Below are 26,549 nucleotides of genomic sequence, written 5' to 3'. Positions count from 1 at the left end.
CTGTTTCCAGGACTCCTTTCCTTCCCCTCTTTGCTGGGCTTTGGCTTATGCTGGTCCCTCTGTGGCCACTGCCCCTCCTCTTGGTCTAAAATGGGCCCACCCCTCACATCCCAGCAGCAAGGGCTCCCAGTCTGTGGGCCTTCCGGACTTTGTCGTCCAGGCAAGGATGGCCGTGCCTCCTGCTTCCCCTCAGAGAAGACCCTGTGTCACTTTCTCCTAAAGCTCATGATACTTCGCTGTCACTTCCTCTTCAGTGGGAGAACTTACACCTCCCCAAAGGCATGGGAAACATTTCTTGTTCACTGTGGAAGCCCCAGTGCTGGTGCAGTGTGCAGATGATGTGGGGGCCTCAATAAATATGTGCTTAATTGAACAAAATGGGCTGGAGGGATGAGAAACCAGCCAGAGCAGGGCCCTGCTCAAGGCACCACAACAGAGCCACTTCCAGGCCATGTGAGGACAGGAGCTAACCTGCAGGCTGAGACTATGGCTTCTCCAGAAATGCCTTTTAAATGCCATTTTGAATATGTGTAAAATCCTCTCAAAGAACTTGAAGGGTTTTCCTTTATGGGTTGAGCATTCCTACACGCATCTAAAAAAATCCCTGTTTTATAGCTGGAAAAAGAGAGACCTCCCTACCCCCAGAGGTGAAATCGCTGGCCCAGAAGCATGGTCAGCGGGAAGGTCTGACACCTGAAGGCCCTAAAAGACCAACACTGTTTTCTCAAGATGTGGTTTCTTCTAAAAAATATCCCTTTTTTTTTCAGAATTAAATCAATTAAGACTCAACTCTTGGACATGTATCTGAACATGGAGGCCATGATATAATATGGTCACCACGCTGTGCCCAGCTCTGCTGATTCAGTTAAGATACCGGCTTTGGCTTGTCATTAGTTACACTGTTCTGAGCTAATTATTAAAATTTATTGCATTGCAATTTGTTTTGGTTGTAGAGATTTGACCTACAAAGGGGGAAGAGTTGAATGAATGGGGTTTGAGGAACACCGGGGTGATGCAGAAGGAAGCTCAAGAAAAAAGTAAGATATGGAGGGGCTGCGCTCTGCTCTCTGCAAGTCATAAAACGCAATGCTTGAAATAATGAGTGAGTCTTCATAATCTAATTATGTCTGATCATCTCTTGGCCTACTGGAAGTGGGAGGCAGGACACATACCCTAGACAATCCAATAACAAGCCACTTTATACACGCGGTTGGGAACACACTCAAGCTCCTGGGTGCCATGGCCTTGCGTTACTGAGAAGAGTTTGCAGGTGTCCTACTCACATATTCACCACCCAGGGAACTCTGGTTATCAGGCAGGCCGAGGAAACATCATGGGAAGCTTTTAAAGATAAGATAGCAACTTCTCTTTGCTGCTTAATAACTTGCTTTTCTGAATCTCATTCTCTTTGTACTTAATTTGCACAGGGCCTGTTGCACAGTGGGGAAGTCCTTTGAAGGCTAAAACCTTCTCCCAGGCATGCTAATAGGACGTTCTGGTGCTTGCCTGTGGACCCATGAGGTCCTATTATCCCCATGGGAATAACAGAGAGGAAAGTGGGTCAGATGGCTGGTTGGGAAGGCCTGGGGTTGTGGGCTGCTCAGCAGATCTGCCCCTGGACCCAGTGCTCGGTCAGCTGAGGCCAACTCCGAGTGCAGTCTGAGGAGACGGGCAACTGACTAATTTACAGTAAAGCACAGAGACAGGGAGCCTATGCTAATGCATCCCTGGGGAAGAGAAGGCCCAGAACTAGAAGTTAGCAACTTAACAGATCAAAGATCTAAAAATGTAAGTTCGAAGATTTGCATTATTATCAGAAGGTCCCTGCAGCAGAAGAAAAAACATATTTGTAAAATACCCCATCAACATCAAACGTGTAAGGCTTAGAACAATCAAATGGAGTATTAAAAAGTGGGCAGAGAGGCTGGCACTGGTATTTCAGATCCTATAAAATATACCTCACTCCACTATTAAGTTATTCTCAGATCCTCTGTAAATTCAAACTGTACAAAAATGTGCAATGGAGTTTTTCTGTTAAAAATACCCATTTCTTGACTCCTAATTTATTTGTTTCAATACAAAATGTGATTTTTTTTTTTAGAGAACTATCAGGTCAAATGACATTGTATTAAAAATAATTCCAACTTTTCAAATGATTTAAGATTAGTATTCTAGAAAGAAATGAAGCTCCTGTCAGATATTTCAAATTTTGATTCATCCGCAGCAAAAATAATGGTTTAAAAACGTCTTTTCAAGGGTAATTACACTACCCTGAAAATGAAGGTAGATTTTAAAGTAATTGTTCGTTAGAAGGAGTTTCAGTACTAAAAAGAAATGAAATCATCATTAAACTGGAAAATAAATCTCTTACCTTGAGAAGTTGAGGAAATGAACATGTCGAGTGAATAAATAGGGCTGTTCTGCAGTACTTATATTTTTAATCAGTTCCATCTATTAAAAAAAGTACAAAATTAGCATATATAGGGTCTAATTTCCCAAGCTATATTAAGCAAAAGGTTATCTCCCCAATGCCTTTTATCCTTATTACCTCTCGGACCAGAGCCAAACAGCTGTGTTTCGTGCAACATTTATGAACTTGACATAAGGTTTCTTTCTGAATGAAAGAGTGCTACCCAAATTTATAGCCCTGCATTTAATTTAGTTGATTGCTACCATAAAAACAATGTGAAAGATTAAGTAATTTTAACTGGAGAAGTCATTGTTTTGCTGTATTGAAATGTAAGTAAGAAAAATGCCTTTAATCCCCTCTTTTAAAGTCAAATCAAGACAAAAGGTTAAACATTATTTTACTTTTCTGTAACAATATTTCTGGGATATACAGAAATATTTGACACTGGCTCTGCAGAATTCAAAAGTGGGACTAAAATGAGACAAAACCGTATGGTATTTCTCTTTGATTATGAAAAGTTACAAAGCAAATAATTCTTAGGAAACATACAAATCCCCCCAAATTCTTGGTTTTTTGGTGGGTGGTCATCTGAAGTATTTATTTGCAGTTATCAGCAAGGCAAAAAGGAGTTTATATTTGCATAAACTAACATTTATGGTCTTCTGGAACGTGTCATGATACAGAAAACGTTTCGTAAAATCTGTTAGAAATTCCAAGCATTCCTATGACTCTCTGACTTCCTGAATTCCATTTTTTTAAGATTTTCTAATCGGCCCCATCAAAACCGACACACTGTGGAATTTTTTAAAAGCACATTGAAAATGACTACTTTGGATGTACATCGGAAGGGCAGCATTTCATATTTTATGAAACAGTTCAAGTGGAAAACTGGAAACAAACATGTCACTCACATGTTAACCAGAGTAGCAGAGGCAACAATAAAATCAGTTTGGAGCTCAGGGACCATGTCGAGCAGGATAGAAATTCTGGGTCGGCCTCAGCCCCTCACGCCTAGCACACATTGAGCACATTCCTATGCTCAGTGAATATTTATTGAATGAATTAACTCTAACTAGTGTGGGCTTTATAGATTGTTATGCTAGGATCTCAGTGTCTAAGTCCTTTAATTAGATGTTCACACTCACCGTGATTGTTTGAAGAAATGAAATTGAATTTTAAAAGTAAACGACTTGCAGTTCATAACCCTGTGTTCCTGTTCATCAGTGACAGGCACGGGTAAATAATGGCCTGCCTGTCCCCAAGCTTGAGCATAAAAGGAAATTGAATCCTACCTCTTTATCTACTGTTTATCCTCTATATCCCCGCTACATGCCCCAGTGCTGGTTTTTGGTAATAAAACTTCCTGCTTGGTCATACTGTAAATTTTGATCGTTGATGGATCGGACAATAGAATTACTGGTTTGGAAGCACAAGCCAAGGTGACTGACCTCTGAGGATGTCTGCATAGAAACATAATCTTCACTGTGTGGATGTTTAATATAAAGACCACTTAATGCTTTAATCTGTAGATGATTTTTATTCTGTTATTTCTCTGCAAACATAGGAGTAATATAAGAAAGTCCCTCCCCCCAGTATTGTACAAGAAGACTTGAAGAACAGGTCAGAAGGAAAACCATTTTCTTTCCCATTTTCGACATTATATTACATTCTCTAAACACATGTCAATGTGTTAAATTTAATGGAAGAACAGTAGTGGTTAGGTTTTGAGAATAGTGTCATAATAGTCATAAAGCTGTCTATTTCACAAGGAAAAATGGATTAGCGGTGACAGTGCATAACTCTTTCTAGACATATCTTTAAACACAGAACAAAAGTACTAATGCTCATGTTTATTGCATTAGAGCAGTGAAGTCCAAGAGCACAGTTCAGATTTCATACATTCTGCCATTGCACACCAAATGGTAAAGCCACTTATGACGTACCATGAGCACAGACTTAAGGCATTATGTTCAAGGTGTCATTTGATCATCTTCACAAATGCTGACTTTCCCCATTTCTCGTGACAAGCAATGGTCTCCTGAACCCCTCTGTCCATTCCCTGAGTTTCCTTTCCCCATCCTCCTGTGGTTGCTAGCAACCTCCCTTTTCTCTGGCCTGAGTCTTATCTGCATGGGTGGCATCATGGGGGACAATGGTACTACTAGAAATCACAGAATCCACCTTTCCTTCATTCCCTGGGCTCATTCGGGACCACTGCTGGTCATTATTCTAATTCCTCTGCAAACATTTATTCAACATTCGTGCATTCAGCATTTATTGAGCACTTACTAGACCCTGGAGAACAAAACATGAGTAAGATGAGTGGGAAGACACATCAAGGCAAAGCAGTGGAATGTGCCCTAAAGGTGCCCCCCAAATCCACCTTGACCAAAACTACACTCTGATCCTCACTCACCTTCATGCCTCATCCAGCTTATTCCATCTCTGGAGAGTCTGGTCTTGGTTAGGTTCTCCCTATGTTCTCGCATTTATTTGATCCAGGTCTTTTCTGACTCCCCTATTTAACCAGTAGCTAAGCCATGTTAATTCCATCTTTAGTATCTTTTAAAGGTAGAATCAACTGACACTCAAGTTTCTTGCGGCCAGCCAGATTAGATCCTTCCTTGGTCCTTCCCCATACCATGTCTAGCTCAGGCTCAAGCTTCTTCTTCTGGAATGTTCTTCTCTCTGCATGTCCAAATTCTAACCACTCTTATGTCTGGCCGAAATGCCTATCTCCTTCAAGTAGCCTTCCTGGATCTTCCTTTTCTAGCCTGTGGTAGACTTGTAGGCAAGGTGGACTAGCAGGCAGGTACCAGCATGTGATAACCATTACAGGGTAGAAGGCACAGATGTGAGGCACCTGTGCCTGCCTGCAGATGGAGAGGTAATGTTTTCCCAAGGAGTGGCTTGCAAGAACTTATAGGAATTAGCAAGCAAAGAAAGGGACTTGCAGTATTTCAGACAATGCATAGCAAATGCAAAGGACAAAATATGAAATGACATGGATATCAAAATCGCCAGGAGTTCTGTGTGCCAGAGGTCAGATGTGGTATCAGCAAGACAGCCGATAAGACTAGAGAGGAAGGTGGGAGCCAGGTAATTGAGGGCCCTGCAGATCATGTGAGGGATTTTGACATTTTTCCTCTGGGCAATCCATAGCCAGAAAGGACTTTTTTTTTTTCCCCAGATCTGAGATCAGGATGGAGAATGTGAAGAGTAAGGGTTAGAGACAGAAAGCTGAGCTAGGAAGACAGGGCAATAATCCCAAGAAACGATGAGGTAATGGACTAAGACAGCACCTCTCAGTGTGGTCCCCATACCAGCAGTACCTGCGCTGACTGAAAGCTTGTTAGAAATGCAAATTCTCAAGCCCCACCCAGACCTACTGAATTAGAACAAACTCTGGAGGTTTGGCCCGTCAATCTGTGTGTCAACAAGCCCTGCAGGAGATGCTAAAGGCATGGGAGTTTGAGAACCACGAAATAAAGTCAATGGAAATAAAGAAAGATGGGGAGTTTAGGGACATTATGGTGGGGGAACTGCTACCTTATGGCCAGGTGACAGCAAAGGGAAGGAGAGCAAGCAGTCAAGAGAGCTTCCTCTTCAGCCCTGGCTTGGATCTGAACTCACGGCGATCCTCATCCGTGGGTGGAGATGGCGAGCGCTACAGGAGGAACACATCTGGCTGCAGAAGTTGAGGGGAAGTGGGTTTGGTCTTGAACATCTTTGGCTAGAAATGGTGACTTCCCATGGCACTTCGAGGATTTTCCAGGACATGCACTCTCTATGTTACTTTGTAGTTGTGAATGCCAGCTTCAAACTGGACTACAAGCTCCTTGAGGGTAGTAGTCAGGCTTCATTTATCTTCCAGAAAGCCAATCCAGGGTATCTGCCAGAACATGTACCCCCATAATTGTTTATGCAATGAAGATACCCCCCACCTTGAGAAAATTTTTCTGGAGTCAAGAAATGTATATAGTTCACTATGACAGAATTACCACTCAGGCAATGAATTTAGCCTTTCTGGGACAGACCTGTGCATTCATAATTGTGAGGTCACATGGAGTTAAGTATCATTACCTACACTGTATGGGCTAAGAAACCAGGCACAGAAAGCCTGCATAGATTGCTTAAGGTCTCCCCATTAGAGAAAGGGAGAGCTAGGATTCAAATCCAAGTCTGCCTGACACTGAAAATCCTTTATCACTGAGCTGTTAACTCCTGGCCATTCCCACTGCTTTTTGATCTATACACAACCTCTTAAAATGGGAGGAAGGGGTTGGTTAGCAAAATAACTCCAGAGACCAAAGAGGGTTTTATGGAGATATAAACCTTCTACCTTTCATGTGATATGCTGGAAAAAAATAAAAGAAAGTTCTAACAGGTGCAAAAGCATGAAAAATAATACAAAATAAAAGCATTACCATAAAGAATATATTTTTTAAAGTTCTAGGTGGGAAAACATTATATAATAACAAGGAATGCATCTAAAGAAAGAAGTTAAATCACAGTGCATCTGAGAATAAGATAGAATTGAGATTAAAATAAAAGGCAAGAATCAAATAGAATTTATAATGCAGAGGATATGCCAGACAGTGGTTTTTAATCTTTTGCTTTCAACCTAACTGTCTGGGATGGTAGGGCAGAAAATCTGTACCTGCAGTTCTACAAACATAGCTAGTTACTCAAAGATTTTGCTCCTGACTTCTTTAGGAAATGCAGTGATTGACAGAATATTGACTCTACTCTGGTCTGAGTTCTTATATCACTTGTGAACTCACAATTTTGCAAAACATCTGGCATGAAAGAAAACAAATGTTTTTAACATATCAAGGCCAAATAAAGAGTAGCTTAAACTCTATTATCTCTTTAACTTTCAAGGCTGGGAGAACGGCTGTAGGCCCAGCATATCTTTCCCTCTTCTTGCCGCCTGGGGAAGCCCTGCTAGCAGGAGACAGGATTACATTTAGCTCAGGGCTGCTCAGTCAGTGTGAACATATGCCTGCAAAGCAGAACAAGCCCACCAGGGGGAGCAATGGCATGTACTAGGCAAAGAGGCTGTCTATTACAGCTGGATGGAGAGGAGAAAAATATTTTAATTTTTCAAGCCTTGTTATTTCTTCCACTTTTTTCCCTTTTCTTTCCACCCAGCTTCCATTAATGGACTTATCTTTTGTCTGTAAGACTCCAAGATAAGCCCTTGTTTGCAGAGCAAGGTGGGCTCACCCCTCCGAAGCTTGGAGAGGAACTCACTAAGCCTTTTTAGTTTGGTCCCAAGATCTGGACTGATGCCTGTGGACACGGACCCTCCTACTATCAATTCAGGAAACTCTGAGGATCACTTGAAGGAGAATTTTCCAAAAGGTCTCAAGCAAGGGCAACGGTTATGGAATAAAATCTATAGGCTCCTGAGAGACACCACTCAATAAGATTTCAGGGGAAACATGATGTGTTCAGAGGTTGGAGGGGTTCTCAGGTGACAGAGGAATTTTTCTTGCTTAGTAGTGGTTTCGCTTTAACAAAAGAAAAGTTTTCTAATAATTAGAGCCTTTCATGTGATGATTCTTCAGTGCAATTGTGCACGAGGACCTCAGGTTTTTTTTCTCCCAAAGAGAACGGATACTTGGGCTCCGCTGTAAAGAGTCTAGTTAAGAAATGTGCAGCAGGACCAAGAAGCAGGTGTTGTGAGAAAGTTCCTGAGAAGATTCTGATGCCCATCAGGTCGAGAACCGTTTTTTTGAATGGCTCCCCAGGTGCCCACTGGATAAGATTCCAGCTCCTTAGCCTGGCATTCTCCAGGATTTGACCCAATTCACTTCCAAGTCTAATTCATCCATGTTTTTCTTCAAGTCTCGTTCCTCCCTATAAAATGGGGTGATATATTGTCCTGATAATGTTGCTTAAAGGAATAGAAGTGAGGTGCATAAACATATAGCATGCTGTCTGGTGCTCAATATACAGCCTGAATATAGTAGGTCTTTGTAACAGTCATTAAAATGAAGAAACAAAGGAGAGGCCTGCTTCCAAAATGAATGCACAAACCTTTGTTACTCAGCAGAGGCCAGATGACCCTGGCTTAGAGACACCTAGGAGGAATCCCCATGGCTTCTATAGACATTTGCCAAATCTAAAAGGGTCTTCTTTAGGTGAGTTTTCATTTTGAAAGTCACAGCTTTATCATCACAGTCAAACTTAGGACTTACAGTGGTGAGAGGGGAATAGGTAAGGGAAGCTAAAAACATTTTAAGGGAATTCAGTACTTTTTAGCCAAGAGGCTAAAGCAATCTAGAGTGAACGGGCATAACATCTCTGTCTCCTCCACCCTTTGAATACTTTTCAAGGTTTTAATCATTTGAATAGCTGTTGACTAGAGTCAGAGCAGATGTGAAGTTTATAGTGTAATAGTAGCTTTTACTGGTATGACTGACGGAAGAGTATAGGCTAGTCTCCAGCACTTTCCAAACTGTGAACCGGAGTTCTGTGGGATTCAGATGAGAGCCACAGACACTCAGAAATGTTCCCTGGCCAACTGAGACTGGGAAACACTTGATGAAAGCTAGTTAAACATATTTTTCATTTTGTTTTTAATTGAAAGAACTCTGTCTTTAAAATGTGAGCAATCACTGTGCATCTCCTAGAGGGAGATAGGGGGCAGCATTTCCCAAATTTATTTAACCATGGTATTTTCTTTTATTTTCAGGTGCCTTAGGGGACTAGGATTCTCAGGAACACACTTAGGAAAGTGTTGGTATAATGGTTTTGACTGGCATTCTTAACCTTGTCTGTACTGTAGGATCACTTATGTCATATTACATAAAGAAATAAAAAACGTTTTCTGAATTCCCACCACCCCAGAATCTCCAGGAGAAGGGCCATTGCAACCATATGGTTCAAAAGGCTCTGCTGGAGTCTTCTGTGCAGTCAGAGTGGATCACCAGTGCATTAGGAGAAGGGCTTTTGGATCCAAGAAATGGCCTACATTAAAGACCAGGTGCCGCAGACTCATTCTATTATATTACGTTTGGAAAGCGACTTAATCTGGTTGTCTTGGTGATCTCATCCATAAAAGAGGGACTCATGAGCACTCACTCGTACAGCTTTAGGTCCAAAAGAGTTAAATGAAATAATGAAGTAAGACAATTAGCATGTGGTATGTGCTCTTTCCAATTTGCAATCCTCAGTATCTTCAAATTAAATAAAAATAGTAAAATTATTTGCTTTCTCAATTTTTAAGGCTCATATGTCAACAATTTTTGCCTCTTTCCAACAGAATGAAATAATATTGAATTCTTATGTCTGTGACATGCCTGTGGCCCTTTGACCCTTATTGTATTTAGAGCAATGTTCTGCAAGATAGCAGCAGACCATTAGCAAAGACAGTTACGGGTCTTTTGGCAATCACACCCATGTCTTCTGCAAAATTGTTCCCTCTCCTTCACATTGCATGTAATCTCCATTTTCAAAGAGATTATCAAAGCCAGCCCAAGAAACTGAAATCTGGTTTCAGAGCATAAATGAAATGATGTCATCACAGGCTTGCATTACATGCCTTGAAAAGGTCCTACATTTGACCAGCAGCAGCTGTCCACGCTCTTCCACTGGGAGAGCTTTTAAAATATAAACTTCAAAGGTATTTCTATTTCTATAGCAGCAGATGTAATGGGATTTTTAAAGGCTTTATAACATTTGGTGGTTTCACGCTCCTTTCCTTTTTAATAATCCCTTCAGTGTCTTATTCCATTAGATTTAAAAAATATAGTACTGAGTGTGTGTGTGTGTGTGTGTGTGTGTAATAATAGATTTCTCCAGGGAGAAATCTATGCGTGAATTTAACTCTGACTTAAAGAGGTACCTCTGTATATGAATGAAATGGTATAGATAATTCCAGTCTTATAAGTGGATATTATTCCAAAGTTCATTTGTAAGTCAATAGTTTGGAACATATTTTCCATTAAAAACAATGTTCTACATGGTGGAGAGAGTCCAGCCCAGGCCACATGAGCCTGCTGAACTCATACTGCACCTGAACTAGAACTGTTATTAACTGGAGAGAACAGTGTTTCCATGGGAACACATTTTCAGAGTTCTACTGTTTAAGGTTGAGAACCACGGACTATAAAAGTTTAGCTCTTTTCCTAAATTGCTTCCTCCTTTTTCCTTTAATAAATAATCAAGCAGAGACATTATTCATACCACAAATTATTTCTTGCATATATTAGGTTAAAATAACATTTTTTTCTCTGCTTGTTTTATGCACCTCGGAAGTTTAGTAAAAAGGATTCCTATAACAAGGAAAAGGGTTCCTTTAAACACTCTTGAACTTCTTCTAACTTGTGCCTTGTCATGACGTTGCCTGGCTCTGTGTGTGTGTAACAGCCTGGTCAGCAAACTGCAGAGAAGTAACTGTCACCGTTCCATTTATTTTTACATCCAAACTGTTTGTTTTCTTCTACCTTATCTTTTCCTGAAGTATTTAAAACTTGCCTTATAATTGAATAGGAATCTGGAATAACTAAGTAATGAAATTAATTCTAGGTCACACTGACCACAGGAATCAGAAATGTTTCAACTACACTATACACAGATTATGCTAGAAGTTGTATAAATATATCACAGAATTACAGGGCTAGAAAGAACCTTAAAAGATTGTCTAGTCTGTTCCCTGGCTTCCAGACAAGCCAATCATTCCAAACAGATGAGAGCTAACCTCTGTTTTAGAGGGGATGGATGACTTGGTCTTTAACCCTTTCTAGATGTAGCAATTTATGCACCATTAGTAAATTCTTAGGAAGTTATTGTTAATGTTTAATCTAAATCCTTCCCTCCACAGTTACAATAGTATTTTACTTTCTCATGTTTGCTTCTCACAGGAAACAAAGTAGGTTTATCTGTGTAAAATCCCAGTATATTCAAATTATTAACTTTGTGCTCTGTCTTCCAGGGCATTCTTGAACATCTCAGGGTCTAATTACCTTTGTCCTGTTCTTTCTGGGTTGTTTGCACCTTTCAGCAGTGGGAACTCAATGGAGCTGCTGTGAACTGAGCATAGTTTCCACACATAGGAATATTTAAGTATAATCTGATAAGTAGGCCCTAAGACTCAGACTCAAAGGGAAACCAAATTTAATAATTACAATAATATTGCACTAACATAGGGTATTTATTTATAGTCACTTTCAGGTAGTAAAAAGGGCATAAACAGCCTAATCATATTAGCTTCAATCAGATAAGGACACCAAAGAGAATCTACCCCATTATAATATTCATAAATGTGATCTCTTTAAATCTCATCAAGTATAATTTTTTTATTGAGAGCCTACTAGAGGACCTACAAGGGGTGATCTCCAAATATTCTTTGCTGATTAGTAATGACTTACATTTGAGACTCAGAGGTTCTGTAATAGAGGTTTCAAAGGGTTCGGCATTTTGGTCTCTATGTGTGGAATACGCTAAACATAGTGGCTCTATAGCAAGTGCTCTTGGCTCTGTTACTGTCTTCAAACAGTCCTACTATCTATCCCACACAATAAAAGAGAAAGACAGGCTATTGTAAATTATTAATGAGATTCCTCCTATTTTCGAGGTTTCAAATGTCTCAAAGATGAAGATTATGTCAGAAATAAGTGGACATGCATGGAAATTTCCATAATTATGATCTCAACCTGAGAGTAAAGCATGTGCTTTACTTACTCCCCAAACATACATACTCACTGGGTGGTTTAATTCCATGTGTCACCTTGACTGGCCACAGGATATACAGGTTAAGCAGTATTTCCGTGTCTGTGAGGGTGTTTCCAGATGGGATTAGCATTTGAAGCAGTGGACTCGGTAAAGTACATTGCCCTCCCCAGCGTGGGTGGGCATCGTCCAATCTCTAAGGACTGAGTAGAACAAAATGCAGAAGAAGGAGAATTTGCCCTGTTTTTCCTGCCTCCCTGATCAGCTGGAACATCTCATTTTCTCTCCCCCTGCCCTTGGACTGGAATTTACACCATCAGCTCCCCTGGTTTTCAGGGCTTTGCACTTGGACTGGGACTGAATTACACCAGGGGCTTCCCTAGGTGTCCAGCTTGCAGATGAGTGGGTCATGGGACTTCTCAGCCTCAATATTACATGAGCCAATTCCTCATAATAAATCTTTTATGTTATCTATCTATCAGTCTATCAATCTACCTAGCTACCTACCTACCTACCCACCTGCATCCTACTGGTTTTGTTCTCTAGAGAACCTTGATGATATTGGTGGCTACTCACCAATCCTAAGCATCCAAGGGACAGGAGCAACTTTTTGAGACCAGGCTAACAAACTTGACCCTGCAAAATGGCTGTGAGAGCATTGGGCCTACCTTTTCTACATTAGCAAAGCACCTCAATGGCGGTTGTTGACCTTACTTTTGTGTAAACGTACAAAAGTAGAATCTGTCTTCCTAGCTTTCTGGAAGAGTAAAACACTCCTTCTTTACCCCGTGGCATGTCCACTTGCATGGCACAGCTATCTCAGGGAGGAATTGTTCCTGGGGAATGGGGTAATTCTTTGGCTACCACTGAATATGCCAAATGCTGCTTTGGAAGCTCAAGATTTCCTGAGCTCACCATAGCAGGAAGCTCATGTTCCCAGAGACCCATCAGATTCCTGGCCCAAAGAGAGTTTTCTCTATTAGAACCACAAAGTCTTAGGACATTTCTGAGCAAATGCAGAGGAAGAAATATTAAAATAAGTTTTCTTATTTTTGCTGTCAGGGTGTCAGCATTTTTTTATAGCTCAATGGTATATCTATTTGAGATTTATGCATTCCTAATTTTAGCTTAATAGATAGTGATGAGGGTACACTGTCCTTCACTGGTCTTAATAAAAGTATCCCTTCAGGGAAACTTACTGCTTAGAGATTTTCGTTAGAATCTTTAGCTTAAATTTCCTTCCACACCCTGGCAAAAATACAGTAAGAAATTGCAACCCTGGTATTCATTTATGAGGGGCTTGAAGGATGTCTTGTAAGGTATCCACTAATTACACAAATGAACTGATGTGAAGAATTGAACCAGAGGCAAAGACAACTTACTTGTTCATTTTTAGTAAGCCTGGTTTTGTTGTGAATGTCTGACGTGACCAAATTGAATCCGTGCTTCTCAGATAAGATTCTCAGGAGCAAGACCACAGTCCGGCTCCCACACTTGCCCACTCTGTTGTACACCACCTGGCTTGGGAAAGGCAGCACCTGGGAAAGAACAAGAGAGCAAATATGAGAGTTTGGGCTTAAAATACTTAGGATTCTTCTCTCAGTTTCAGAACAATAAATGTCTGATCAATCTAAAGAAAAGGGTTCATATCAAGTTAATGAGAGAGCCTAAGTGATAGACTCAGGTTTATCTTCAAGGTTAACTTGAGAGAAATGTTGGATGTCTCTCTCTTTCTCTGCACTGATATTTAAAACTGGTAAAATTTCATGCCAGTTATAAGATTGATTATGAAGTCCATTTAGTTTCTTCTTAGTATCAGAATATATAAATATGTGCTTTATGGATAATATTCTTTTGCAGATTATATTATGCTTTATTAGAACTTGCTGTGTAGAGTGCTCAAGGAAAAATACAGTAATCTTAAAAACTGAGGCATAATTTACATCTGATACAATTCACCCTTTTTTTTGTTGTTGATAATTATTTTTTATTGAAGGGTAGTTGACACACAGTATTACATTAGTTTCAGGTGTACAACACAGTGATTCAACATTTATATACATGATAATTCTAGGTACCAGCTATCACCATACCAAGTTGTTACAATATTTTGACTATATTCCGTATGCTATACATTACATCCCGGTTACTTATTTATTTTACAATTGGAAGTGTGCATTTTTTTTTTTTTTTGTGAGGGCATCTCTCCTATTCATTGATCAAATGGTTGTTAACAACAATAAAATTCTGTATAGGGGAGTCAATGCTCAATACACAATCATTAATCCACCCCAAGCCTAATTTTCGTCAGTCTCCAATCTTCTGAAGCATAACGAACAAGTTCTTACATGGAGAACAAATTCTTACATAGTGAATAAGTTACATGGTGAACAGTACAAGGGCAGTCATCACAGAAACTTTCAGTTTTGATCATGCATTATGAACTATAAACAATCAGTCCAAATATGAATATTCCTTTGATTTTTATACTTGATTTACATGTGGATACCACATTTCTCTCTTTATTATTATTATTTTTAATAAAATGCTGAAGTGGTAGGTAGATGCAAGATAAAGGTAGAAAACATAGTTTAGTGTTGTAAGAGAGCAAATGTAGATGATCAGGTGTGTGCCTGTAGACTATGTGTTAATCCAAGCTAGACAAGGGCAATAAAACATCCACGGATGCAGAAGATTTCTCTCAGAACAGGGGGGAGAGGTTCTAAGCCTCACCTCTGTTGATTCCCAATTTCTCACCTGATGGCCCCCCTGTGACTGTGCCTGTCTTAGGTTGTTCCTCCCTTGAGGAATCTTACCCGTCTCTGGCTAACCAGTCATCTTCCGGGGCCATACAGGGAAATGTAAAGTTGGTAGGTGAGAGAGAAGCCTCTTTGTTTGAAAAGGTTAGTTTTTAACTTCTTTGCATATTTATGCCCTGTGGCTTCTATGCCCAGCATTTGTCTTGAGGTATCTTTACCACTTGGAAGAATTATGATACACAGTAAATTCGATATGAGGCACGAATTCTATTTAAGGGTTGTAATTAGGAAGGAAGAAGAAAAGCTATAGAAGTAGCAGGTGGAAGAAAACATGGGAAGATTGATTATTTCTTTGACATATCTTCTTGTAGAGTAACATAAGCATGTATAGGTTTTAAACTACTAATTAAATTGCACACACACATTAACATAATAGGAGTACAGTTACATAACCAAAGCATACCTATAATTACCAGCCATCTCCAGTGAAACCAAGAAAACCAGTTAGGCACCTTAGGCATTTGTGAAAACTTATCTATGATATGGTGGATATTGTCCAACTGAACTTGAACAGTCTGAGAGAAATGAGACAAATTAAAACAGCCCATTCCTGGGGACTTTTCACATTCCATATGTTCTTTTAACAGTAAATAGTCTGTAGTTGTAAGATTTTGGAGCGCTACAATTTGCACTTCTCCAAATTCTTGGTTGAGTTCCAACAGTATAGATCCAGTCAAATTTGTTGTTTTACTCTATGCACAGGCCAGCTTAGATATCTCCTTCTTCATTCCCAAGTCCAGGAACCGGTGGGATGAGTGCATCTACACCTATAGCAGCGTGTTGATCTTTGTTGGGTTTTTTGATGATCATTTTCTGGCATGAGTCTTCCAGAGAGTTCTGATGTTGGAAGTTCTTTTTCATATCGTATCTTAGTTCATTTTGGGGTAGCCAATTTAGGCTTTGATCCTCTGTATAACCAGGTCCCCCCTATAAACCCCTTTACAGTCACTGTCCATCAGCATAGCAAAATGTTGTAGAATCACTACTTGTCTTCTCTGTGTTGTACAGCCCTCCCCTTTCTCTCACCCCACCATGCATGCTAATCTTAATACCCCCCTTCTTCTCCCCCCCACCTTATCCCTCCCTACCCACCCATCCTCCCCAGTCCCTTTCCCTTTGGTACCTGTTAGTCCATTCTTCAGTTCTGTGATTCTGCTGCTGTTTTGTTCCTTCAGTTTTTCCCTTGTTCTTATATTCCACAGAAGAGTGAAATCATTTGGTATTTCTCTTTCTCCGCTAGGCTTATTTCGCTGAGCATAATACCCTCCAGCTCCATCCATGTTGCAGCAAATGGTAGGATTTGCCCTTTTCTTATGGCTGAGTAGTATTCCATTGTGTATATGTACCACATCTTCTTTATCCATTCATCTATCGATGAACATTTAGGTTGCTTCCAATTCTTGGCTATTGTAAATAGTGCTGCGATAAACATAGGGGTGCATCTGTCTTTCTCAAACTTGATTGCTGCATTCTTAGGGTAAATTCCTAGGAGTGGAATTCCTGGGTCAAACGGTAAGTCTGTTTTGAGCATTTTGATGTACCTCCATCCTGCTTTCCACAATGGCTGAACTAATTTACATTCCCACCAGCAGTGTAGGAAGGTTCCCCTTTCTCCAGAGCCTTGCCAACATTTGTTGTTGTTTGTCTTTTGGATGGCAGCCATCCTTACTGGTGTGAGGTGATACCTCATTGTAGTTTTAATTTGCATTTCTCTGATAATTAGCGATGTGGAGCATCTTTTCATGTGTCTGTTGGCCATCTGTATTTCTTTTTTAGAGAACTGTCTGTTCATTCCTCTGCCCATTTTTTAATTGGGTTATTTGTTTTTTGTTTGTTGAGGTGTGTGAGCTCTTTATATATTCTGGACGTCAAGCCTTTATCAGATCTGTCATTTTCAAATATATTCTCCCATACTGTAGAGTTCCTTTTTGTTCTATTGATGGTGTCTTTTGCTGTACAGAAGCTTTTCAGCTTAATATAGTCCCACTTGTTCATTTTTGCTGTTGTTTTCCTCGCCCGGGGAGATATGTTCAAGAAGAGGTCACTCATGTTTATGTCTAAGAGGTTTTTGCCTATGTTTTTTTCCAAGAGTTTAATGGTTTCATGACTTACATTCAGGTCTTTGATCCACTTTGAGTTTACTTTTGTATATGGGGTTAGACAATGGTCCAGTTTCATTCTCCTACATGTAGCTGTCCAGTTTTGCCAACACTATCTGTTGAAGAGACTGTCATTTTGCCATTGTATGTCCATGGCTCCTTTATCAAATATTAATTGACCATATATGTCTGGGTTAATGTCTGGATTCTCTAGTCTGTTCCATTGGTCTGTGGCTCTGTTCTTGTGCCAGTACCAAATTGTCTTGATTACTATGGCTTTATAGAAGAGCTTGAAGTTGGGGAGTGAGATCCCCCCTACTTTATTCTTCTTTCTCAGGATTGCTTTGGCTATTTGGGGTCTTTGGTGTTTCTGTATGAATTTTTGAATTATTTGTTCCAGTTTATTGAAGAATGTTGCTTGTAGTTTCATAGGGATTGCATCAAATCTGTATATTGCTTTGGGCAGGATGGCCATTTTGATGATATTAATTCTTCCTAGCCACGAGCATGGGATGAGTTTCCATCTGTTAGTGCCCCCTTTAATTTCTCTTAAGAGTGCCTTGTAGTTTTCAGAGTATAAGTCTTTCACTTCTTTGGTTAGGTTTATTCCTAGGTATTTTATTTTTTTTGATACGATTGTGAATGGAGTTGTTTTCCTGATTTCTCTTTCTGTTGGTTCATTGTTAGTGTATAGGAAAGCCACAGATTTCTGTGTGTTGATTTTGTATCCTGCAACTTTGCTGTATTCCAATATCAGTTCTAGTAGTTTTGGGGTGGACTCTTTAGGGTTTTTTATGTATAGTATCATGTCATCTGCAAATAGTGACAGTTTAACTTCTTCTTTACGAATCTGGATTCCTTGTATTTATTTGTTTTGTCTAATTGCCATGGCTAGGACCTCCAGTACTATGTTAAATAACAGTGAGGAGAGTGGGCATCCCTGTCTAGTTCCTGATCTCAGAGGAAAAGCTTTCAGCTTCTCGCTGTTCAATATAATGTTGGCTGTGGGTTTATCATAGATGGCCTTTATTATGTTGAGGTACCTGCCCTCTATTCCCATTTTGCTGAGACTTTTTATCATGAATGGATGTTGAACTTTGTCAAATGCTTTTTCAGCATCTATGGAGATGATCATGTGGTTTTTGTCCTTCTTTTTGTTGATGTGGTGGATGATGTTGATGGACTTTCGAATGTTGTACCATCCTTGCATCCCTGGGATGAATCCCACTTGGTCATGGTGTACGATCCTTTTGATGTATTTTTGAATTCGGTTTGCTAATATTTTGTTGAGTATTTTTGCATCTACATTCATCAGGGATATTGGTCTGTAGTTTTCTTTTTTGGTGGGGTCTTTGCCTGGTTTTGGTATTAGGTTCATATTGGCTTCATAGAATGAGTTTGGGAGTATCCCCTCCTCTTCTATTTTTTGGAAAACTTTAAGGAGAATGGGTATTATGTCTTCCCTGTATGTCTGATAAAATTCCGAGGTGAATCCATCTGGCCCCGGGGGTTTTGTTCTTTGGTAGTTTTTTAATTACCACTTCAATTTCGTTGCTGGTAATTGGTCTGTTTAGATTTTCTGTTTCTTTCTGGGTCAGTCTTGGAAGGTTGTATTTTTCTAGGAAGTTGTCCATTTCTCCTAGGTTTCCCAGCTTGTTAGCATATAGGTTTTCATAGTACTCATTAATAATTCTTTGTATTTCTGTGGGGTCTGTCATGATTTTTCCTTTCTTGTTTCTGATACTGTTGATTTGTGTTGACTCTCTTTTCCTCTTAATAAGTCTGGCTAGAGGCTTATCTATTTTGTTTATTTTCTCGAAGAACCAGCTCTTGGTTTCATTTATTTTTGCTATTGTTTTATTCTTCTCAATTTTATTTATTTCTTCTCTGATCTTTATTATGTCCCTCCTTCTGCTGACCTTAGGCCTCATTTGTTCTTCTTTTTCCAATTTCGATAATTGTGACATTAGACCATTTATTTGGGATTGTTCTTCCTTTTTTTAAATATGCCTGGATTGCTATATACTTTCCTCTTAAGACTGCTTTTGCTGTGTCCCACAGTAGTTGGGGCTTAGTGTTGTTGTTGTCATTTGTTTCCATATATTGCTGGATCTCCATTTTGATTTGGTCATTGATCCATTGATTATTTAGGAGCGTGTTGTTCAGCCTCCATGTGTTTGTTAGCCTTTTTGCTTTTTTGTACAATTTATTTCTAGTTTTATACCTTTGTGGTCTGAAAAGTTGGTTGGTAGGATTTCAATCTTTTGGAATTTACTGAGGCTCTTTTTGTGGCCTACCTAGTATGTGGTCTATTCTGGAGAATGTTCCATGTGCACTTGAGAAGAATGTGTATCCTGTTGCTTTTGGATGTAGAGTTCTGTCGATGTCTATTAGGTCCATCTGTTCTCATGTGTTGTTCAGTGCCTCTGTGTCCTTACTTATTTTCTGTCTGGTGGATCTGTCCTTTGGAGTGAGTGCTGTGTTGAAGTCTCCTAGAATGAATGCATTGCATTCTATTTCCTCCTTTAGTTCTGTTAGTATTTGTTTCAGGTATGTTGTTGCTCCTGTATTGGGTGCATATATATTTATAATGGTTATATCCTCTTGTCAGACTGAGCCCTTTATCATTATGTAATGTCCTTCTTTGTCTTTTGTTACTTTCTTTATTTTGAAGTCTGTTTTGTCTGATACCAGAATTGCAACACCTGCTTTCTTCTCTCTGTTGTTTGCATGAAATATCTTTTTCCATCCCTTGACTTTAAGTCTGTGCATGTTTTTGGGTTTGAGGTGAGTCTCTTGTAAGCAGCATATGGATGGATCTTGCTTTTTTATCCATTCTATTACTCTGTGTCTTTTGATTGGTTCATTCAGTCCATTTACATTTAGGGTGATTATTGAGAGGTATGAACTTATTGCCCTCGCAGGCTTTAAGTTTATGGTTACCAAAGGTTCAGGGTTAGCTTCTTTACTATCTTACTGTCCAACTTAACTTGCTTGTTGAGCTATTATAAACACGGTCTGATGATTCTTAATTTCTCTCCCTTCTTATTCCTCCTCCTCCCTTCTTCATATGTTGGGTGTTTTGTTCTGTGCTCTTTTAGGAGTGCTCCCATCTAGAGCAGTCCCTGTAGGATGCCCTGTAGAGGTGGTTTGTGGGAGGCAAATTCCCTCAACTTTTGCTTGTCTGGGAATTGTTTAATCCCTCCTTCATATTTAAATGATATTCGTGCTGGATACAGTAGTCTTGGTTCGAGGCCCTTCTGTTTCATTGCATTAAGTATATCATGCCATTCTCTTCTGGCCTGTAGGGCTTCTGTTGAGATGTCTGATGATAGCCTGATGGGTTTTCCTTTGTAGGTAACCTTTTTTTTCTCTCTGGATGCCTTTAATACTCTGTCCCTGTCCTTAATCTTTGCCATTTTAATTATTATGTCTTAGTGTTGCCCTCCTTGGATCCCTTGTCATGGGAGTTCTGTGTACCTCTGTGGTCTGAGAGGCCATTTCTTCCCCTAGTTTGGGGAAGTTTTTGGCAATTATTTCTTCAAAGATACTTTCTATCCCTTTTTCTCTCTCTTCTTCTTCTGGTACCCGTATAATGCAGATTTTGTTTCATTTGGTCCAATTGGTCACTCAGCTATTTTAGAATTCTTTCATTCCTGGAGATCCTTTTATCTCTCTCTGCATCAGTTTCTCTGCGTTCCTGTTCTCTGTTTTCTAGTCCATTGATGGTCTCTTGCATCTCGTCCATTCTATTTTGAAGTCCTTCCAGAGCTTCTTTTATTTCTGTATTCTCCTTCCTTAGTTCTTGCATATTTCTCTGCAAGTCCATCAGCATGGTTATGACTTTTGTTTTGAATTCTTTTTCAGGAAGACTGGTTAAATCTATCTCCCCAGCTTCCTTCTCAGGGGAAGATGTAGCAGATGCCGAAGCTGTCTGGGTTAGTCTTGTCTGGATCATATTTTTTTGCCTTTTCATGTTGACAGGTGCTATTGACTGTCAGCTGGGAAGGCCAAACTTTTCACTTGCTACTGGCCTTTCTTTACTGGGACAACTGTGACCCCTAGTGGCTTGTGTTGGGTAATTGCATGTAGACTGGGTCTTTGTGTCTTGCCTGGCCGATATGGAGGAATTTCCCTTTCTGTGCACGTGGGTCTGCCTTAGGCTGTTTCTCTGCTTTCGCAGCGCCCAGAGGGGTAATGGACTGGAGGGCTGTTTGGCTGTTTACCTCTGTGAGGGGTCTCAGAGCTGTTGCCCAGGGTGTTAGTGCACCCGGTTTTCCCTGTAATTTCCAGCCACTGGGCTGTGACCTGTGTTGTATCCATCCAGCTGTTATGTCCCTGTCCCTTTAAGACTTTCAAAAAGCACTCGCTTTTCTTTGTCACAGGGGCATCAGCTTCGGAACCCACTCAGAGGTCTTGCTGCCCTATTTCCCTAGTTTCCAGCCCTCCATGCATGCCATGTGTCTGCGCTCTGGTGCAGGTGGCTGGGGCTGGGTGTTTAGCAGTCCTGGGCTCCCTCTCCCTCCCACCGGGAGCTGGGGGGAGGTGTGCTTGGGTCCCGCCGGGCCGGGGGTTGTATCTTACCCCTTTCACCAGGCGCTGGGCTCTCGCACGTGTGGATGTAGTCTGGCTGTTGTTCTGTGTCTTCTGGTCTCTCTTTTAGGATTAGTTGTATTTGTTGTATTTTCAAAAATATATATGTTTTGGGGAGGAGATTCCCACTGTCCTACTAATGCCTCCATGTTGGCTCCCAATCCAATTCACCCTTTTAAACAGTACAATACGGTGGGGTTTTCTATATCAACAAAGTTGTGCAACCATCACCACCATCTAATTCCAGAATAATTTTCATCACTCCCAAAGAAACTCCATACCCATTAGTCACTTTCCATTTCCTTCACTATCTTGGTGCCTTGAGACCATTTATTTACTTTTTGTTTCTATGGTTTGGCCTATAGCATTCTGGACATCTCACATAAATGGAATCACAAAATATGTGACCTTTTTTGCCTGGCTCCTCCTTTACTTGAAAATAATGTTTTCAAGTTTCATCTCTGTTGCAGTATGTATCGGTGCTTCATTCCTTTACACAGCTGAATAATAATATTACACTGAATGGACATACCACATTTTGTTTATACATTCACCAGCTGATGGACATTTGGACTATTTCCATTTTTTGGCTCTATGAATAATGCTGCTATGAACATTTGTGTGTAAGATTTTGTGAGAACACATGTTTTCAATTTACCTTTTGTATATCCTAGGAGTGGAATTGCTGGATCATATGGTAACTCTATGCTTAATTTTTTGAAGAGCTGCCAAACGGTTTTCAAAACAGGTACCCCATTTTATCTTCCCACTAGCAATGTATGAGAGTTCCAATTTCTCCACATCCTTTCCAACACTTGTTATTGCCTTTATTATAATAATAATTATTATTATTACTATAATTATTATTATTATAGCCATCCTAATGGGTGTGAAGTAGCATCTCATTGTGGTTTTTGACTTGCATTTCCCCAATGACTATTGTTATTTAGTGTATTTCTCATGCTTATTAGACATTTGTATATTTTCTTTGGAGAAATGTCTACCCAAAGACTTTACTCATTTTAAAATCAGGCTATTTGTCTTTTCATGATTGGATTTTAAGAGTTCTATATTTAATCTGGATTTGCAAATATATGACCTGCCAATATATTCTCCCATTCTGTGGGTTTTCTTTTTTACTTTCTTATAGGGTCCATTGAAGCACAAATGTTTTTAATTTTGATGAAGTTAAATTTATTTAATTTTTCTTTGGTGGTTTGGGTTTTTGGTATCATATCTAAGACCCATTGCCTAATAGACAGTCACAAAGACATACACCCATATTTTCTCTTAAGAGTTTTATAGTTTTAGTGCTAATGTTTAGGTCATTGATTCATTTTGAGTTAATTTAGTGTATGGTGTGTGCTAGTGATTTAACTATAAACTATATTCTTTTGCATGTGGATATCCATTTATCCGAGCACCATTTGTTGAAAAGAATACCTTTTCTCCATTTAACTGTTTCACACTCTTGTTGAAAATGTACTAATCATAAATGTATGGGTTTATTTCTGGACTCCCAATTCCACCCCATTAATCTATATGTTTACTCTTATGCCAGTACCACAGAGGCTTGATAAATATTGCTTTAAATTTTGAAATTGAGAAGAATGAGTCCCTTCAACTTTATCCTTCTTTTTCAAGATTGTTTTAGTTCGTCTGGGTCCTTGCATCCTATATGAACTTTAGCTTGTCAATTTCTGCAAAAAGCGCAGTTGAAATTTGGATAGGGATTATATTGAATCTGTAGATAAGTCTGGGGACTAGTGCCTTGTTAATAATATAAAATTTTTCAAGGCACGAACATGAAAAGTCTTTCTACTGATTTAGTTTACCTTTTATTTGTTTCATTGATGTTTTGTAGTTTCAGTGTATGAGCCTTACATTCCTTTTATTCTTTCTGATGCTATTATTAATGGAATTGTTTTCTTAATTTCACTTTTAGATTGATTGCTTACTGATAGAAATACAGTTGATTTTTGTATATTGATCTTATGTTCTGCAATCTTGCTGAATTCATTTACTAGCTCTATTAGTTTTTCTGTGTGTGGCGTATTTAGGATTTTCTATATACAATACCATGTCATCTGCAAACAGAGAGAGTTTTACTTTTTCCTTTCCAATAGGATGACATTTACTTTTTTTTTCTCCTAATTGCCTTTATAATGATTTTGACAGAGTAAGAAGCTACAATGAAGAGCATCTAATTAAGTATTTATATTCCCAGTAAAGATATTTGCATTTCGAATGCTCAGCACTGAGAAACAACTGACAGATGATAATCAAAAGGTTCCCTCCTTCAGCACATACCCATAACACAAGGCTATAAAAGAGCCTAGAGCTAAAGACTACAGTACAAAATGAACATAAATGTAACCCCAATTTGCCTATGGTATCTAAAATGAATTTTTGCCTTGAAATAATAGGTTTCCTTATTTTCCTGAAATATTTTATATGCAGAGTAACATCATAAATCCAGAGCTTAAGACCTAATTGTCACTGGAGTAAAGTATACTATCTTTATTACTGACTTGGCACCCAGCCATGTACCATTTTGATATAATTCTCCCAGCACATATTTTTTAATGAGCAATACCTTGTTTCTTTAGGGTCACTCAGTATCTTCTATTAGGTATCTTCACAGTGCCTAGGACATGCCTTTTACACAGGGGGCCTCAACAGACACAGCTGGTACTTGGCTGTTCTGAGGGATCTAAGGTGCTGTTTACCAGTAATTAACATGAGTCTGCTGAAATGTGAGACCAGGAGAATCTTCAAATACAGCTGATCTTTCTGACCAAATACTTAATAAAAGGCATCAGAGTAAAAAGAGAGTCATTATAATGGGTTATTTTACCTACAGTTTAATCAGTGAGTACCCCCAAAAGCCTGTTTGCTGGTGACAATTGCAGAAGTCCAGATATTCTGATAAACCATTTCTGCCCTAAATTATAACGTTATGACCCAGGGAGGCTGAACTGTATGGATTATGAGGCTGGAGTATGGATTATGGTTATGACAGAGCTGCCAATTTAAACATAAATTTTAATTTCTTTGGAGACATTAAACTGCTCAAGAATTGGGGTGAATGTACTTTTCCTTGTCTTTCAGCACAGCACAGAGCAGTAAAGGAGAGCTGTTTGTTACATCTGAACTGATGACCTAGAAGATGTTAGTTACCACATATGTAAATACTGCGTTCATTCCAAGAGTGCAGATTTATCTTGGAAGATTTAAATAAAGATGAGTATTTAAATAAATACTACACCATCAAATGGTGAAAACGATTTGTAGTGTGACTTCTGCAACAGAGATACTATTTCCCTTTTTTATGTCTTGAATGCGTTCAACCTCATTAAATGCTATTTTTCAACAGCCAGTTATTACAACCAGCATCACCAACCATTTCTCATCCATTACATAGAAATCTTAGGTGAAAAGACTTCTTTTCTCCTGAATTTCTTGGGTAATCACATAATAGCAGGCATAGTATCGATCTATTCCCTTTTGCTGATAACTAAAAATATTATTTGCCTTTACCTTTAGGCTACTGTTAGTTAAAAAAAATGTTCATTCCACTTCTTTCATTAGTCTTTATGTGAGGCTTCCAAATTATGGTCATAAATATTTGTTATTTAAAAAGAACATTTTCTTCATGACAAGAAAAAAACTTTTTTAACTATGTATAGTGATGGATGTTAATGACACTGTGATGATCATTTTACAAAACATACACATATCATATCATTATGTTGTACACCTGAGACTAACATGTTGTATGTCAATCATACCACAATAAAAAAACTTGTGTAAAAAATAAAACAAAAATCCCTGCATCATTCCTGCATCTGTATCTACAATAATATTTAAAAAGAAAAGAAAGCTTAACATCCCCACTGTGACTCCATTTTTAACATTTCTTTAAACACCAGTGTACAGTTACAGCAGATGAACTTAGAGCTAGGAAATGCATTTTCAGATAAAGCTTCTGGAATCAGTCCTGTGACTTTTAAAGACACAGCACACACCATCACAAAAACCTCTCTCAAAGTTAGGATGGGGCTTTTAAATCATTTTATTGAAGAACTCACATAAAGCACTGAAAATTGAAAAAATTAGGCAGGTTGAAGCAATGTGTTGATGTTGGATAAGGTGTTAAAATTAACAGCAGCAACAAGTTGATTCATCCCTGCTTTGGTAGAGCTATAGATTGGCTCCTAATGATCTGCTCTAAAAAACACAGTCGTTTTAACTTGAAGTGAACTTTTAGGAAAGATGGTGAAAAAAAGGACTGATTTTTGGGGAGGGCTGGCTCTCACCCTGTTCTAGACTCTGAGCTATATAAACCCTTTTAATCCTTGTTAACAATACTAAATCAAATAGCATAATTGTCTTCACTCTAGCTGTGCATTTCTCCAGAAATTTAAATTATCAAGTAATTTAAGCATCCCTAGTAGTACCTAAGTGACTCCTCTGTGTGTCCCCCTCTTCTCCATAGATCATAGATTCACAGAACAATTCTAGAGCAATTTAAAATAATCCATTCATTCGGACCCCCTCTGCACCCCTATGCTATTGCCTTCCATTGCTTGGCTACGGCTTTCTTTCATGTCTTTTTCATCTTCTTAAGTACCCTGAGAGGCAGATAGTATTACTATTTTAGATGAGTAAGCTGGACCAGACACATCATTTGGCATTTTCAATGTCACAAAGCTATAAAGTGGCACGTAACAGCTAAAGCCCAGCTCACAGCTCTCCTCATCCTGAAGACAATACTCTAACATAGTACACCATTAAATGGTGAAAATTATTTTTAGTGTGACTTCTGCAGCAGAGATGCTATTTCCTTTTTTATGCCTTGAATGTGTCCAACTTCATTAAATGCTACTTTTCAACAGCCAGTTATTACAACCCAGCATCACCAACCATTTCTCATCCATTACCCAA

General features: G+C 39.1%; 1 protein-coding gene across 4 annotated transcripts in view; it reads right to left on the bottom strand.

The window, feature by feature from the left end:
* The window catches only part of UST (uronyl 2-sulfotransferase), a 284,724-nt gene that overhangs the window by 113,701 nt on the left and 144,474 nt on the right, over positions 1 to 26,549 (bottom strand). For all 4 annotated transcript variants that reach the window (XM_073219733.1, XM_073219734.1, XM_073219731.1 and 1 more), the window contains exons 3-4: positions 13,474 to 13,629; positions 2,372 to 2,451 (exon numbers count right to left, since the gene is read on the bottom strand). In XM_073219733.1, the coding sequence (XP_073075834.1) occupies positions 2,372 to 2,451; positions 13,474 to 13,629 (236 nt within the window). The remainder of the gene's footprint in view (positions 1 to 2,371; positions 2,452 to 13,473; positions 13,630 to 26,549) is intronic.

Source organism: Manis javanica, chromosome 13 (assembly GCF_040802235.1).
Source record: "Manis javanica isolate MJ-LG chromosome 13, MJ_LKY, whole genome shotgun sequence".
In the NCBI taxonomy this organism is placed as follows: Eukaryota; Metazoa; Chordata; class Mammalia; order Pholidota; family Manidae; genus Manis; species Manis javanica.
This window is presented reverse-complemented; position numbering and strand designations above follow the sequence as displayed.